The sequence below is a fragment of the Barbus barbus genome (genome assembly GCF_936440315.1).
Source record: "Barbus barbus genome assembly, chromosome: 10".
In the NCBI taxonomy this organism is placed as follows: Eukaryota; Metazoa; Chordata; class Actinopteri; order Cypriniformes; family Cyprinidae; genus Barbus; species Barbus barbus.
Window position 1 is genome coordinate 5,368,864 of NC_136738.1, and position 12,297 is coordinate 5,381,160.

Here is a 12,297-nt window from a genome sequence, read left to right on the forward strand (position 1 = left end):
TGTTTTATTTTAAAGCAAGAATGAACATCATTAAAGTCTTTTTACAGAATAGTGTCCGTGTCATTAAATTTGACAAATGCAGAAGTGAAGAATGTTCGTTTGCTGGATGTTTTCATACAAACAAATCTAATATGCTCCTCCTTACAGATTGAAAATGAACAAAATCCATGTGTATGTCACGTTTTATTATACAGTCATTGCATACCTCCTTAAATAGCCCTCATATAATACACAGAGATGAGAATATTGTGCTGATCAGGGGCATGCTCCACATGGAATTTCATTCATTTCTTTTAAAAGATATTTGTTTTACATGCTCATTTGCAGTTACTTTGAGACATTTTTTAAAAAATATATTACTTTTATATTATTATTCTTATATATCCAAAATTGTAATTAAAAAATAAATAAGTAACATTTTACAAAAATCAAGATTGAATACATTTGGTCAAAATCTCATATTATAAAAGATGCTGTGCATGCTATTTAAGACAATATTGGCTGATTAGATTGCAAAATGTTTGCCCTCTATCTCTTCACCTTTACCACATCTCAGACCTCAAATATATAAAATATGACCCTTTTTAGACTTTATTTACTCTTTACTTCAAAAACTAACTATTATATATATATATAAAAAACTTTAGTTACCCTTGTAAGATCACAAGTACCCTTGAAAAACCCCTCCCCAACAGAAAATGCAATGTAATGATTTAAAATTATATTAATAATCCAAAAACTAAGATGAAATATACCACTGTAAACTATTGAATAGGCATTTATTCAAATCATTTCTAAAAATAAAACACTCAGACCAGACAGAAGATGTGTAGCTCAGTTTATTCAGCTCTTTTCCCAGATATTTTACACTAAGAAACATGAAAAGTAACAAGCATTTATATCACAGCTAAGCTTATGCTCTCTTCCACATGTGCATTATACATGCCAGGTAGTTTTGTCCATAAGACGTAAGAATTTCTGAAAAATAGCTATATTTAGAGTCTCACAAAATTAAAAATCTCACAAAAAAGTCATTTAGTAGACTTTTTCACAAAAGGCACAGGAAAGGATCAGAAGTTTACTTGGAGGACACTTCATCAAATTTAGGCTCTGTAAATACAAAAAGGGATAATGTTAGTCAAATGCACTGCAAAAACATTCAACTTTTGGACAAATGCAGTAAAGGCCCATTCATACCAAGAATGATAACTATAAAGATCACGATATAGATATACTTCTAAAAATCGTTCTAAATATGAAAGAATAGCAGAGTCCATACCACAGCTTTAACGATAAAGGCACAGAGAAAAGATATCGTCGGAATCACTTTCAGAACGATTTTTTCCAGCTGATGAACGATAAACATTGACAGCCAATCTGAATCAATCCTGCTATCATGAGCTCGAGATATTAAAGTGGCAGACGAGAGTGCGCGTCGAATAAACAGACGATATCGTTCACTGGTGTGGACGCTAATATCGTTATCTTTATAGTTATCATTCTTGGTGTGAATGGGGCTTAACACTCAAACAAAACTGAGATGTCAGACCTAAAACTCATATTCTTGATCTTGTATTCTGAAGGAGTATTGGAATTGACCATTTTAAACGTAAATAAATGTACACACCAGGGAATTTGAACTCAGGGAAGGAAGACAGATCACCACCACCGTACAACCGCTGCAGTTTAGTTATTTCCTCAGCGAGAGCCTTCTGATATTCTGGACCGGCATCAACTAGACCACCAGCGGCACTGAGAAAACATGAAAAGTAACTGTCAATTTAATTAAACAATGTAAGATTACAAAGAGCAGCATCACTCTTCAGAGACAAGCAAGAGAATATGATAGTAAAACACCATGTACCCGCTTTTTGTGGAGTATGCGCGAATTGAATCTAGGAAAAGTTTCTGAATGGGGTCCAATCCAGCTGACAATCATAGGAAACACAACAATTAACAAGTGTTTATATAATCTCTTGTATATGGCTGCCACAATCTTTGATATCTTCTACACTAAAGAGGAAATCAGTCTTCTTTAACCCTCATGCATGAGAAGAGTGCCTGGTGTGGAGACTAGATCTAGTGAACTAAAGAGAATTGAGTCAGGCGGTGAGTAACTAGGACAGAGGTTGCATCTACACTGAAATGAAACGGAAGCATTTCATCTCATAAGAGTGATGAGCCATTGTGTAACAATCATAACCAAATGCCCATCTCGTGATTATTAATTCAAATCGTCATACATTCTTAATTTTGCATCCTGTAATAAATGGTTGCTTCCATTCCACATACAGCAATCAGTGCAATCTCAATCTCACTCAATGTACCATACACCATATTGGGAAAGTGGGTAAGGAGCATTTCATATTTAACTTTGACATATAAACCACAGTACATAGGAAAAGATAAGAGGATAATTAACCAATCACTGATATCATGCGACCCCCTGGGAAGAAAAGTGAGACGATGACAAAGAAAGTGCGTTTGAGTGAGGAAAGAGCAACAGGAAAGAAAGGTGAGGTCAAAGTGCATTTACATGTTACCATACTTGTAAACAAACATAGCAATGCATCACCTGTGATTCTATCTTAGGCCTAAAATTTTACCTAACTGTTACTAACAGGAAAGAAAACCCAACATTTGTACTGACAAAGTGACAATTTCTAATAAAGCACAACAAATGGACTGTTCTCTACAGATGGGGGAGTTGGGATGGGGCATAAATGAGAAAACAATTGTAATAATAATTTGTATATAATAGGGCTGTCAATTAAATCATCAATTAATGTGTTGATGATATGATAATATGAACATAATTCATATTACGGTGACTAAGCATGGAATAAATTGACCAAAAAATGGCTTTCAAGTCAATATAAAGTTTCATTTACAAAACAATATAATTTTGCTTATATTCAACAGTAATCTATTTGATCTGTTTGACTGTTGTAGACTTAAGGGACATTTATACAGGACCAAATGTGCTGTTTTTTAATTAAATATGCTAATCATACATGTCTTGTGTCGTATCTCGCTGTTTTTCAGCACCTTGCGCAATGAGCATTTTAAGCTCTTTAACTTAGTTAAATGTGTTATTCTACATGCTTTTACATATTAAATGAATTAAACTGACATTAAACTGATGGCCAGTAAATTAGCACTTCAATTTGGGTTGATGTGACATTTCACATTTTTAACAGTGAAACGTGCAACTATTTTCACATTATATTCAACATGATACTTGCCGTTTCCTTGTAATTATTTGTGTAAATGTTTCAAACTAAATCCTACACCAAGTTCTTTTTCAGTGTACTGAATTCATGATCAATTGATAGCCCTAGTAAATACAGTTACTCTCTGAGGAGTGAGGTCATAAATACAAGGACTGAACAAAGACAAAAGATTTCAATGAAAAAAGCAAAGGAAGACAGGAGCAGGATACAAGAGGTCAAATACATGGAATATTGAACAACTCCATGAACAGAAAAGAAGGAAAAAAAAAAAAGAGTATAAAAAAGCTGCAAAAATAATAAATATAACTGAAAGGTAGCAGTCAGTGAAATTATGCAGTAAAAAACATGCGCTGCATAACATCAAGACATATATAATGCAGACATGCACAAAGACAGATGACGGATATGGAGACAGGCTATGTTCATGGACTGAAAACCAGGGCACAGACTTAAAATACACCATCAAAAAGAAAAATGGTGTACCATCTCTGCCCCAGCTTACAAAATGAATATAGCCTTAAATGAGCAACTTGAGTTTCTGCTGGGATGTTGTAGAGAAACAATTAGGGGTGTCACGGTTTCTAAAGATAGTGTTCTGTTGTCACAGTTTTGGTATAGTTTAGTAAAAAACTATTTCTAAATTTTTTATTAATTGTGATATTAATACTCTATTAAACACCATGATGGTTTAATTGTCCAATATTAGCCATAATTAATCAAACGTAACGGGTCTCCTGCTATGGCCGGCCAGTAGGTGTGGCTAGGAGCCCCATCAGCCAGAACTCATGTCACCAGTTCCTGCCTTCCTGTATTGTTCCTTTGGTTGTTTTTGTTGGAGTTTCTTTCTTTTTCTTTTTTGAAGCTTGGTAAGTAGGCTACTTTCTATATTTGATGGGTAACACTTGGATTATGCTTTTCCCTGTAAAGGTTTAGCAGGGTGTCCTTTTTTTATTTTAGTTTGTTGTTTTTGTATGGTGAACGGAGTTAGAGCATTGGCTCGGGAACATGTCCGTGTTTTGTAATGGTAACTTGTCAATTGGTTGCTATTGCAAACAATGGTTTACAGTGTATAAAAACCTGCTGCAAGTAACTGTACGAAGACTAGTGTTGCGTTTAGATAAGTTTTGAATAGGTAGAGGGAATCGCTTTTCCAGTGTTGTTACTCCTAAGATTTTGTTCGACAATATAAGTAGCATACATTTGTTTTGAGTTTCAGTATGGCTTCTAAAATTTAAGAATTTGTTACTGCACCGTCAGAAGATTTATTAGATGATTTTTCTAAAGATCAGGGCCCGTCAAGCTTCTCAAAGTGCCATTTTAGTCTTAAGTGCTGAGAATTCATGACATTTACTCCTACTTTCAAAGTTAAGTATAAAAGCAAGTTATCAAATTTCTTAAAGCTATGAATCACTCTTACTCTCCCAGTTATTTAAGACAGCTGGAGAGGTCTCTCAAGTGGTTAGGAGTTGCCAGCAGGGGCTTGTGATAGCGCTGAGGAGACAGAGACGTGCGCAAATCTTTCAGGAGAGGAAGAATGTTCTTGAAATGTTTGGCGAAGAACAGTTAATCAAACGATTACATTTCCTCGGTTATTCAAAACGAGCAAAGAACATCATAACTGACTTCAGTCTATCGCGAGTATTATATGCGATCTACACTGTATGATGAATAAATCTCTTACCCCTTATTTACACTGCACACGTCTGCAGCACATTACTGCTCCACGGCCACCGGAGCTGGTCAGCCACGCCGTGGCAAGTTTCTGAAGCTGCTCTCCACGCTGCATCACTAAAGATAGGCACCTAGTCTGTTTTTGACGATAATAATAATCGTCGTCTCGCTGTCGTCAAAGGCATCAGCAACAGGCGTGATCTCATCGATACACTTTACTATAGTCTATCGACACCCTAAATCGAGTTGTGATGACGCTTGGTTTCCTTACATAATGTATTCTCTTCAAAATTTTTATTGTCAAATGTGTGTTGAATGTAAACTCTTAATAGGAATTTAACCATTCAATGTGAATTTATCTGAGAATATTCGTAATTAAGGAAATCTATTCAGTGATTGGTCCATGCGTATGTTGTCATCCAAAATCCCGTTTGTGGCACAGCAAAGTGTCGTGAATCATCTCTAAGACTGACACTTAAGATTCAGCCTACACTTCAATTACACAAGTCAATTCTTAGCAGTGTTCTTGAGAGTAATTCTTAGAGGCTTGATGAATACGGGCCCAGATCTTAGAACTTGCAACTCATTAATTTTTAGACTCAGGATAAATGTTTAAAAGACAACATTAATGCCGCACACCCTGTCCGCATGCAGGCAATTTTTGGAGACCGCGTAGACAGTCTGCGTACAACAGCGCATGCGTGAGGTGAATGTTGAGACAGCGCAAGTCAAGTAGGTGGTACTTGAGCTCATCCGTCCGCACTCATCCGCGGTATATACTTTGAAAGCTGTGCGGACTCGGATGTCCGTGAGACAGAATGGCACGCAGAAAGTGAAGTATACCTGGGCCTTTACACTGTTGTTGGTGGTGGGGAGGTATTAAAAAGCGATCCTGGGGATTCCACTTTTCATGGGCGGTTGTGGAAATCTGAAGCATTAAATTGCATTCTCAACTCAATTATTTAACCGACACACAGCATACTTATTTCATTAATATAAATAAAGAATATACTCCATTATTTCCAGATACTCCCTCTTGCACACATTTGATTAAACATGACATTGACGTTGGAGATTCAGCCCCAATTCGTCAGCGTTATTATCGAGTGTCGGCGAATAAGAAAAAATGAAATAATGAAATTGATTACATGCTGAAGAATGATATCGCTGTGCCATCTTTTTCTAGTTGGGCATCTTCATCCTTGTTACTGAATAAACCCGACAGAATGTTCAGATTTTGTACTGATTACCGAAAGCTAAATGCCATTACAAGGCCTGATTCCTTTCTGTTGCCACAGTTCGAAGATTGTGGTCTTCGAACACTTGCTTCATATTCGAGCACTTTTTGATCGTTTTGTTAAAGCCAATTTGACAATCAATTTATTAAAATGCGAGTTCACAAAAGCTATGGTTACTTATCTTGGGAAGGTGGCTGGTCGAGGTAAAGTGCGTCCCATCCGCTCCAAGGTGGGAGCTATAGATAAGTATCCTACGTCCACTACCAAAAAAGATTTGATGCGATTTTTGGCCATGGTTGGATTTTATCATTGTTTTTGTAGAAATGTTTCTACTCTTGCAATGGTTTTTACTATTTTTTTTTGCCAGGAGGAGTGGATTTTTGTTGGACTTCTGTTTTTCAGCAGGCATTTGAGAAAATAAAAATTCTGTATATGGAGGCACCTGTATTATCCGTCCCAAAATTTGACCACCCTTTCCAATTGCAGGTGGAGGCCAGCAACGTGGGTGCTGGTGCTGTCTTGTTGCAGAGATCTGAAGATGGCATTGATCATCCAGTGGGGTTCTTCTCTAGGAAGTTTAATTATTTCCAGCTTAATTATTCAGTAATAGAGAAGGAGACACTGACTCTGATTTGGGCCTTGCAACACTTTGAGGTCTACGTAGGGTCATCGGAGGGACATTTAGTGGTCTACACTGACAATAATCCCTTAGTTTTTTTGCACTCCCAACAAAAACAACCAAGGGAACCAAAGGAACAACACATCCACAGTAACACAAAGTTTTATAGTGGAAGGAACAGGTGACATGAGTCCTTGCTGATGGGGCTCCTAACCACACCACTGGCCACGGTAACAGGATAGCAGGAAACCCATCACAATACTGAACTATTGTTGTTTTTATGAACCGTTTCACCCCTAAATGCACTTGCATGCATGCTATGAACTAACACATGACAATGCAATGAAATGACAAAAGATAATGACACACTGTAATGTAACTAACTGTATAAATGAAAGGGTAAAACAATGCATTGTGATTATAACTTTACCATTAGCATTACAAATTTGTATATAAAAACCTGTAATTGGAATTAAGAAAAAACTGCTTTCAAAATTTTGCTGTATCCCAATATATGAAAGGGGGTTATAGGGGATATGGTGAGTACCCTCAGGCGTCTCCACAACTTCTGCTGGAACTTCAGTAGCATCTGAGATCACAGGGGCAGGATCTATCAGCTCTTCAGCAGGAGCTGCCTCTGCAACCACCTCAGTAGGGCCAGATTCTCCAACTACCTCAGCAACAGCCTCTAAAACTGGGGAAGCTTCCGCCACAACTATTTCACTGACAGCTTCTGCAACTTCAACAACTGCTTCCTGGACAGGGGCTTCGTCTGTAGGTGCATCTTCAGAGGCTGGTGCAGCAGGGGCTTCAGGAGCTGCAGCTTCAACTGCAGGGGCAGCAGCTTCAGCTACAGGAGTGGCTTCAACTTCAGGGGCAGCGGCTTCAGCTACAGGAGCAGCTTCAACTACAGGGGCAGCAGCTTCAGCTACAGGAGTGGCTTCAACTTCAGGGGCAGCGGCTTCAGCTACAGGAGCAGCTTCAACTACAGGGGCAGCGGCTTCAGCTACAGGGCTGGCTTCAACTACAGGGGCAGCGGCTTCAGCTACAGGGCTGGCTTCAACTACAGGGGCAGCGGCTTCAACTGCAGGGATGGCTTCAGCTACAGGGGCAGCGGCTTCAACTGCAGGGATGGCTTCAGCTACAGGGGCAGCGGCTTCAACTGCAGGGATGGCTTCAGCTACAGGGGCAGCGGCTTCAACTGCAGTGATGGCTTCAACTACAGGGGCAGCGGCTTCAACTGCAGGGATGGCTTCAGCTTCAGAGGCAGCGGCTTCAACTGCAGGGATGGCTTCAGCTACAGGGGCAGCAGCTTCAACTGCAGGGATGGCTTCAACTGCAGGGGTAGCGGCTTCAACTGCAGGGATGGCTTCAACTGCAGGGGCAGCGGCTTCAACTGCAGGGGCAGCGGCTTCAGCTACAGGGATGGCTTCAGCTACAGGGGCAGCGGCTTCAGCTACAGGGATGGCTTCAACTGCAGGGGCAGCGGCTTCAACTGCAGGGATGGCTTCAACTGCAGGGATGGCTTCAGCTACAGGGGCAGCGGCTTCAACTGCAGGGGCAGCGGCTTCAACTGCAGGGATGGCTTCAACTGCGGGGGCAATGGCTTCAGCTACAGGGGCAGCAGCTTCAACTGCGGGGGCAATGGCTTCAGCTACAGGGGCAGCAGCTTCAACTGCGGGGGCAATGGCTTCAGCTCTGGGAGCAGCAGCTTCGGCTGCAGGCACAGCAGCAGTTACAACTGGTTCAGGTGTAGGGGCAGCAACAGATGCAGCTTCTGTAGAGGCAGCAGCAACCGAAGCTGCAACCTCTTTCTTGGGGAATTCCACACATGATTTGTGCTGGACAAGTTTTTCTATATCGAAGTAAGTTTTTGGTGCTGCTTTTTCTAGGATGGAGGGGGAGGGAGGGCAAAAATAGAAATGTAATAATTTGCTTCATCATTTGCATTATCAAGCTGAATGGAGACCGCTAAAGTCATACAGCTAGATAACTTACCCCCATTTCTTCAACAATTAGAGGCAGATGAGCATCCACTGAGGTGGTGGAGCTTTGAACACCAATATAACCTGACTCATGTAAATCAAATTTGAACTATGGCTAATTAAAAAGAGCCATTTGACAAGAAAAGTAACTTAAACATTTCACATTCAGTAAACCCCATTTTCAGAAACAAATGAAAGAAAAAAAATACAAGTTAAAATGCAAAAGATTATTTAATTATAATTATTGCTAAATTCTAGAATTATTGAAGCTAAAGGGCTATATATTCTCATATTACCATTAATTTAAAGTAGAGCCAATTAACTGCTCTGAATCAGATGACACAACTGTTCACACTACATATTTGAATTTGTGGTCAAACATGATCAAACTGTGGTACCAGCACATAATCATCATGATTACTATTAATATTGCTAATAAACATTATTATTAAAATTATTTACAATTAGTTATTTTAAGAGGCATTTTCATATTTACGTAGCACTGTTCAGCACAAAACATGTTTTGTTCAGCTTTTATTTTTAACAAGAATTCACTTGTTGGATTATTGGCTTCACCAGATTCTCTTGAATGAACAGAGGGAGTGGCTTCATGAACGCATTCATGCAGTGCATTCTTTAACTCCAAATGTCAAGGTGACATGTATAAGTAGTTAGGGCATCCACATATAGCACTAAGCATCTGCCAGTACAACACCACATGGCAAGTCCTTTCTCAAGCCCTCTGCCACCTCTAATCTCAGAGGAACATACAGCAACAATTATGGATTACAGGTCATTAGGTTATCTTCAAGAACTCCATGAGACCAGTTTTACTTGTTCAAAAATGCCCACAGAGAAAAAGAAAAGACCGAGTTCAATTTTGTGTCTTTATTAACAATATAGATGTGGGTCTGTTGGTGTCAGTTAGTAAAACATTCATTTCCTAAAATTTTATTTTAGTTTAATCACAAAGTTCACAAACTGACCGAAGTTGCATAGACCTATGCAAATTTCTATTTGAAACTACTGTCAAGCCCATTTATTTTCTGGTGTCTGTTCAAGACTCTATAAAACTACTAATCTATGTACTAAACAAGTGCTTGTGCTTACAAGATGCTGGCACCACACTTTGATCTTATTGATTTTAGGAGATTCTGGTCCATCGTTTCCTTTTGCATAAACAGCCATTGGCAAAAAGTCTGCAAACACTATACATTTTGCTGACAGAATAAACTGTAAAAACAAACACATTTGATTCCGGAATACATCCTAATCTTTTTCGCCCCAACCCTCCTTGGATATGACAGCAACATTTTAAATTTTTCAAACATTTAAAAAAAAAAAAAAAACATTTAAACACATGCGATCATGTTATATTTTTAAAGCTTTTATATTTTAATTAGTCACATATTATTTTGTATTAGAGTTTAATAATATCATTTCCAAATACATACGTATTCTGTATCTATATTCTATACAAACGTATTATATTAAAAATTATAGAGCTTATTACTTGTCTGTCTGAAATACCCGATTATGATTGTCCAATCACTGAGGTCTTTTAATTTGTGTGTGTGCATTTAATTCATCATAATAGCAGGCTTTGCATTTGGGGCCCGATCTCCCTGTTAGAGTTGCATCAGGTGACTGTATGTGATTTCGTGAGTGAGTGAGTGCAAATAAAATTTATCGTAAAGTTTGTTTATTGTAGAATTTTTTTTAAATTAGAAAAATGTGCAGAAGTAAAATATCTTAATATTATGTCAACATCAAAGAGTTTGAACACTTTTGGCAATGACTTTGGAACGGGTATTACTCCTACATGACACAGTAAGAGACAGGAACAAAACACACTCCAGCAGGTTCAGAAACAACAGCTGAGGTCAGAGGACACGTCCCCTGAACCACACGATCCTCAGTTTCCCATGTATGGTGTCAAGATCTGAATACAGAGCCCTCCTCCCCCAAATGAATGGCACATGACATATACAAAATTATTGTGACAAACTGAAGAAAGATTTACCTTTATTGAACTTTTTGGACTTCTTGCTGTCCCCAGATTTGGAGCTAAAAGCTACAGCAGGAGCTCTTCTGATAGAGCTCAAGCCCTCCGTCTGCAGACACTAACAACAAGAGACACACAAAAACAACATAGATTAAAAAAAACACAGCAAATCCCTATGAATAATCACAACCACCTTTCCTGCAGTTCTATTTATTCTACTGTACATCGTTTGCTGTGGTCTCAAAGAAACATACCAGCAAAAAGTACACAGTGTTCTCATGGAAATTCTGCATGTTGAGCAACACTTTCAGTTTTTCCAAATGAACATTCAAGCAAAAACAAACAAAAAAAAAAAACTGGATTTTTAGAAAAGCATATGAAAAGCATATGAAAAATTAAAAGAAAAAGAAACAAACAATTATTTGACATTTTACAACACTATTTTAGATGCAGGGTTCTGATGCATAAAATCTGATCCACAGTAAGTAAATGCACTTATTTGATACCAGGAATATTTTCATATAAATAATGTCGTGCATGTAAATCCAGCACAAAGCATGTAGCACTATTCATGCGTCGGGTCTGAGTGGATTAAATGCTTCAGTGCTTTAACATTCCAGCAGCATTAGCTTGTGTTCACAAGAGGACTCGGACTACACAGTTTCACGCGTTTAAATAATACGAATATGTAAATGCACTATAATATGCATGCATATTTCATAATAAATGTCGAAAAAAACGGTGGATTACCCTGAGAAATCCGAGTCGTCCTACCCTGAGCAAAGAGGCTGCCATCTTTACTGCAGAAACCCTGTGGAGAAAAACAGCTGCATGAATCACTGATGACAAAGTGCGTTTATAAATATTAAACATCGTCAATTTAAAATTCGTGCAACTACTGTATAGAAAAGAAAGGAAAAAAATGAAATTGTTACTTCATAATTTACTCGAAATCTGTTCTGCGTTTTTTTATATGCAGGTAACACTGATCTAGAAAATACAATAGCTAACAGTGACAGTGATTAGTGTTTGTTATGCACATCATTTACAAGAAAATTGAAAAATTATAATTACCTAGATGAGATGTTTTGTGCAGGTCAATGTGCCACTGAATCCTAAAGTTACCTGTCTGTGACAAATCTTTAAATCAAAGCTCCAGTTTGATTAAATGTTCAGAAACAACAGCTAAGTTACTAAACTCAAGAAAAATACACAAGTGTTGCACTGAAGCACAGCACACTACAGAAGCGCCCTTGCATAAGGAACACGCCCCCTCCCTATGGCAAGCAGTTTTAACATTTAATCCTTCTCAGGATATGAATACTTGATATCAACAATTCAGTTTTTACTATTTAATGTTAATTCTTGATATCAGCAATTGCATTTCCACTAGCAAAATGCTAATTGTTAATATCAAGAATTAAATTGTTGATATCTCTAATTGTATTTTCACCATAGGCTGCCATTCAAAATCAATTGTTGATTTCAAAAATTAATTTCTTACTAGTTGAAATTCCAATTTCACATCAGAAATACAATTCTTACT

General features: G+C 38.1%; 1 protein-coding gene across 2 annotated transcripts; it reads right to left on the reverse strand.

The window, feature by feature from the left end:
- Positions 1–821: 821 nt before the first annotated feature.
- Positions 822–12,027, reverse strand: LOC306876525 (uncharacterized protein). Of its 2 annotated transcripts, XM_079427791.1 has the most exons (7): positions 11,826–12,027; positions 11,502–11,562; positions 10,770–10,869; positions 7,309–8,649; positions 1,865–1,928; positions 1,628–1,752; positions 822–1,110 (listed from the first exon to the last, which is right to left on the reverse strand). In XM_079427791.1, the coding sequence occupies exons 2-7, from the start codon at positions 11,544–11,546 to the stop codon at positions 1,079–1,081; spliced, it is 1,707 nt and encodes a 568-aa protein (XP_079283917.1). In that variant the 5' UTR covers positions 11,547–11,562; positions 11,826–12,027; the 3' UTR covers positions 822–1,078. The 2 variants fall into 2 exon arrangements, with proteins under 2 accessions (XP_079283917.1, XP_079283916.1); XM_079427790.1 differs by lacking the exons at positions 822–1,110; positions 1,628–1,752; positions 1,865–1,928 and having other exon boundaries at positions 6,938–8,649.
- Between the last annotated feature and the right edge of the window lie 270 nt (positions 12,028–12,297).

Bases quoted from the DNA above. Each gene is read 5' to 3' on its own strand.
- LOC306876525 (XM_079427790.1), bottom strand. From the start codon at position 11,546: ATGGCAGCCTCTTTGCTCAGGGTAGGACGACTCGGATTTCTCAGG. The intron at 10,870-11,501 runs GTAATCCACCGT...TCTTGTTGTTAG, and splicing joins GACGACTCGGATTTCTCAGG to TGTCTGCAGACGGAGGGCTT. The intron at 8,650-10,769 runs GTAAATCTTTCT...CCTCCATCCTAG, and splicing joins GTCCAAAAAGTTCAATAAAG to AAAAAGCAGCACCAAAAACT.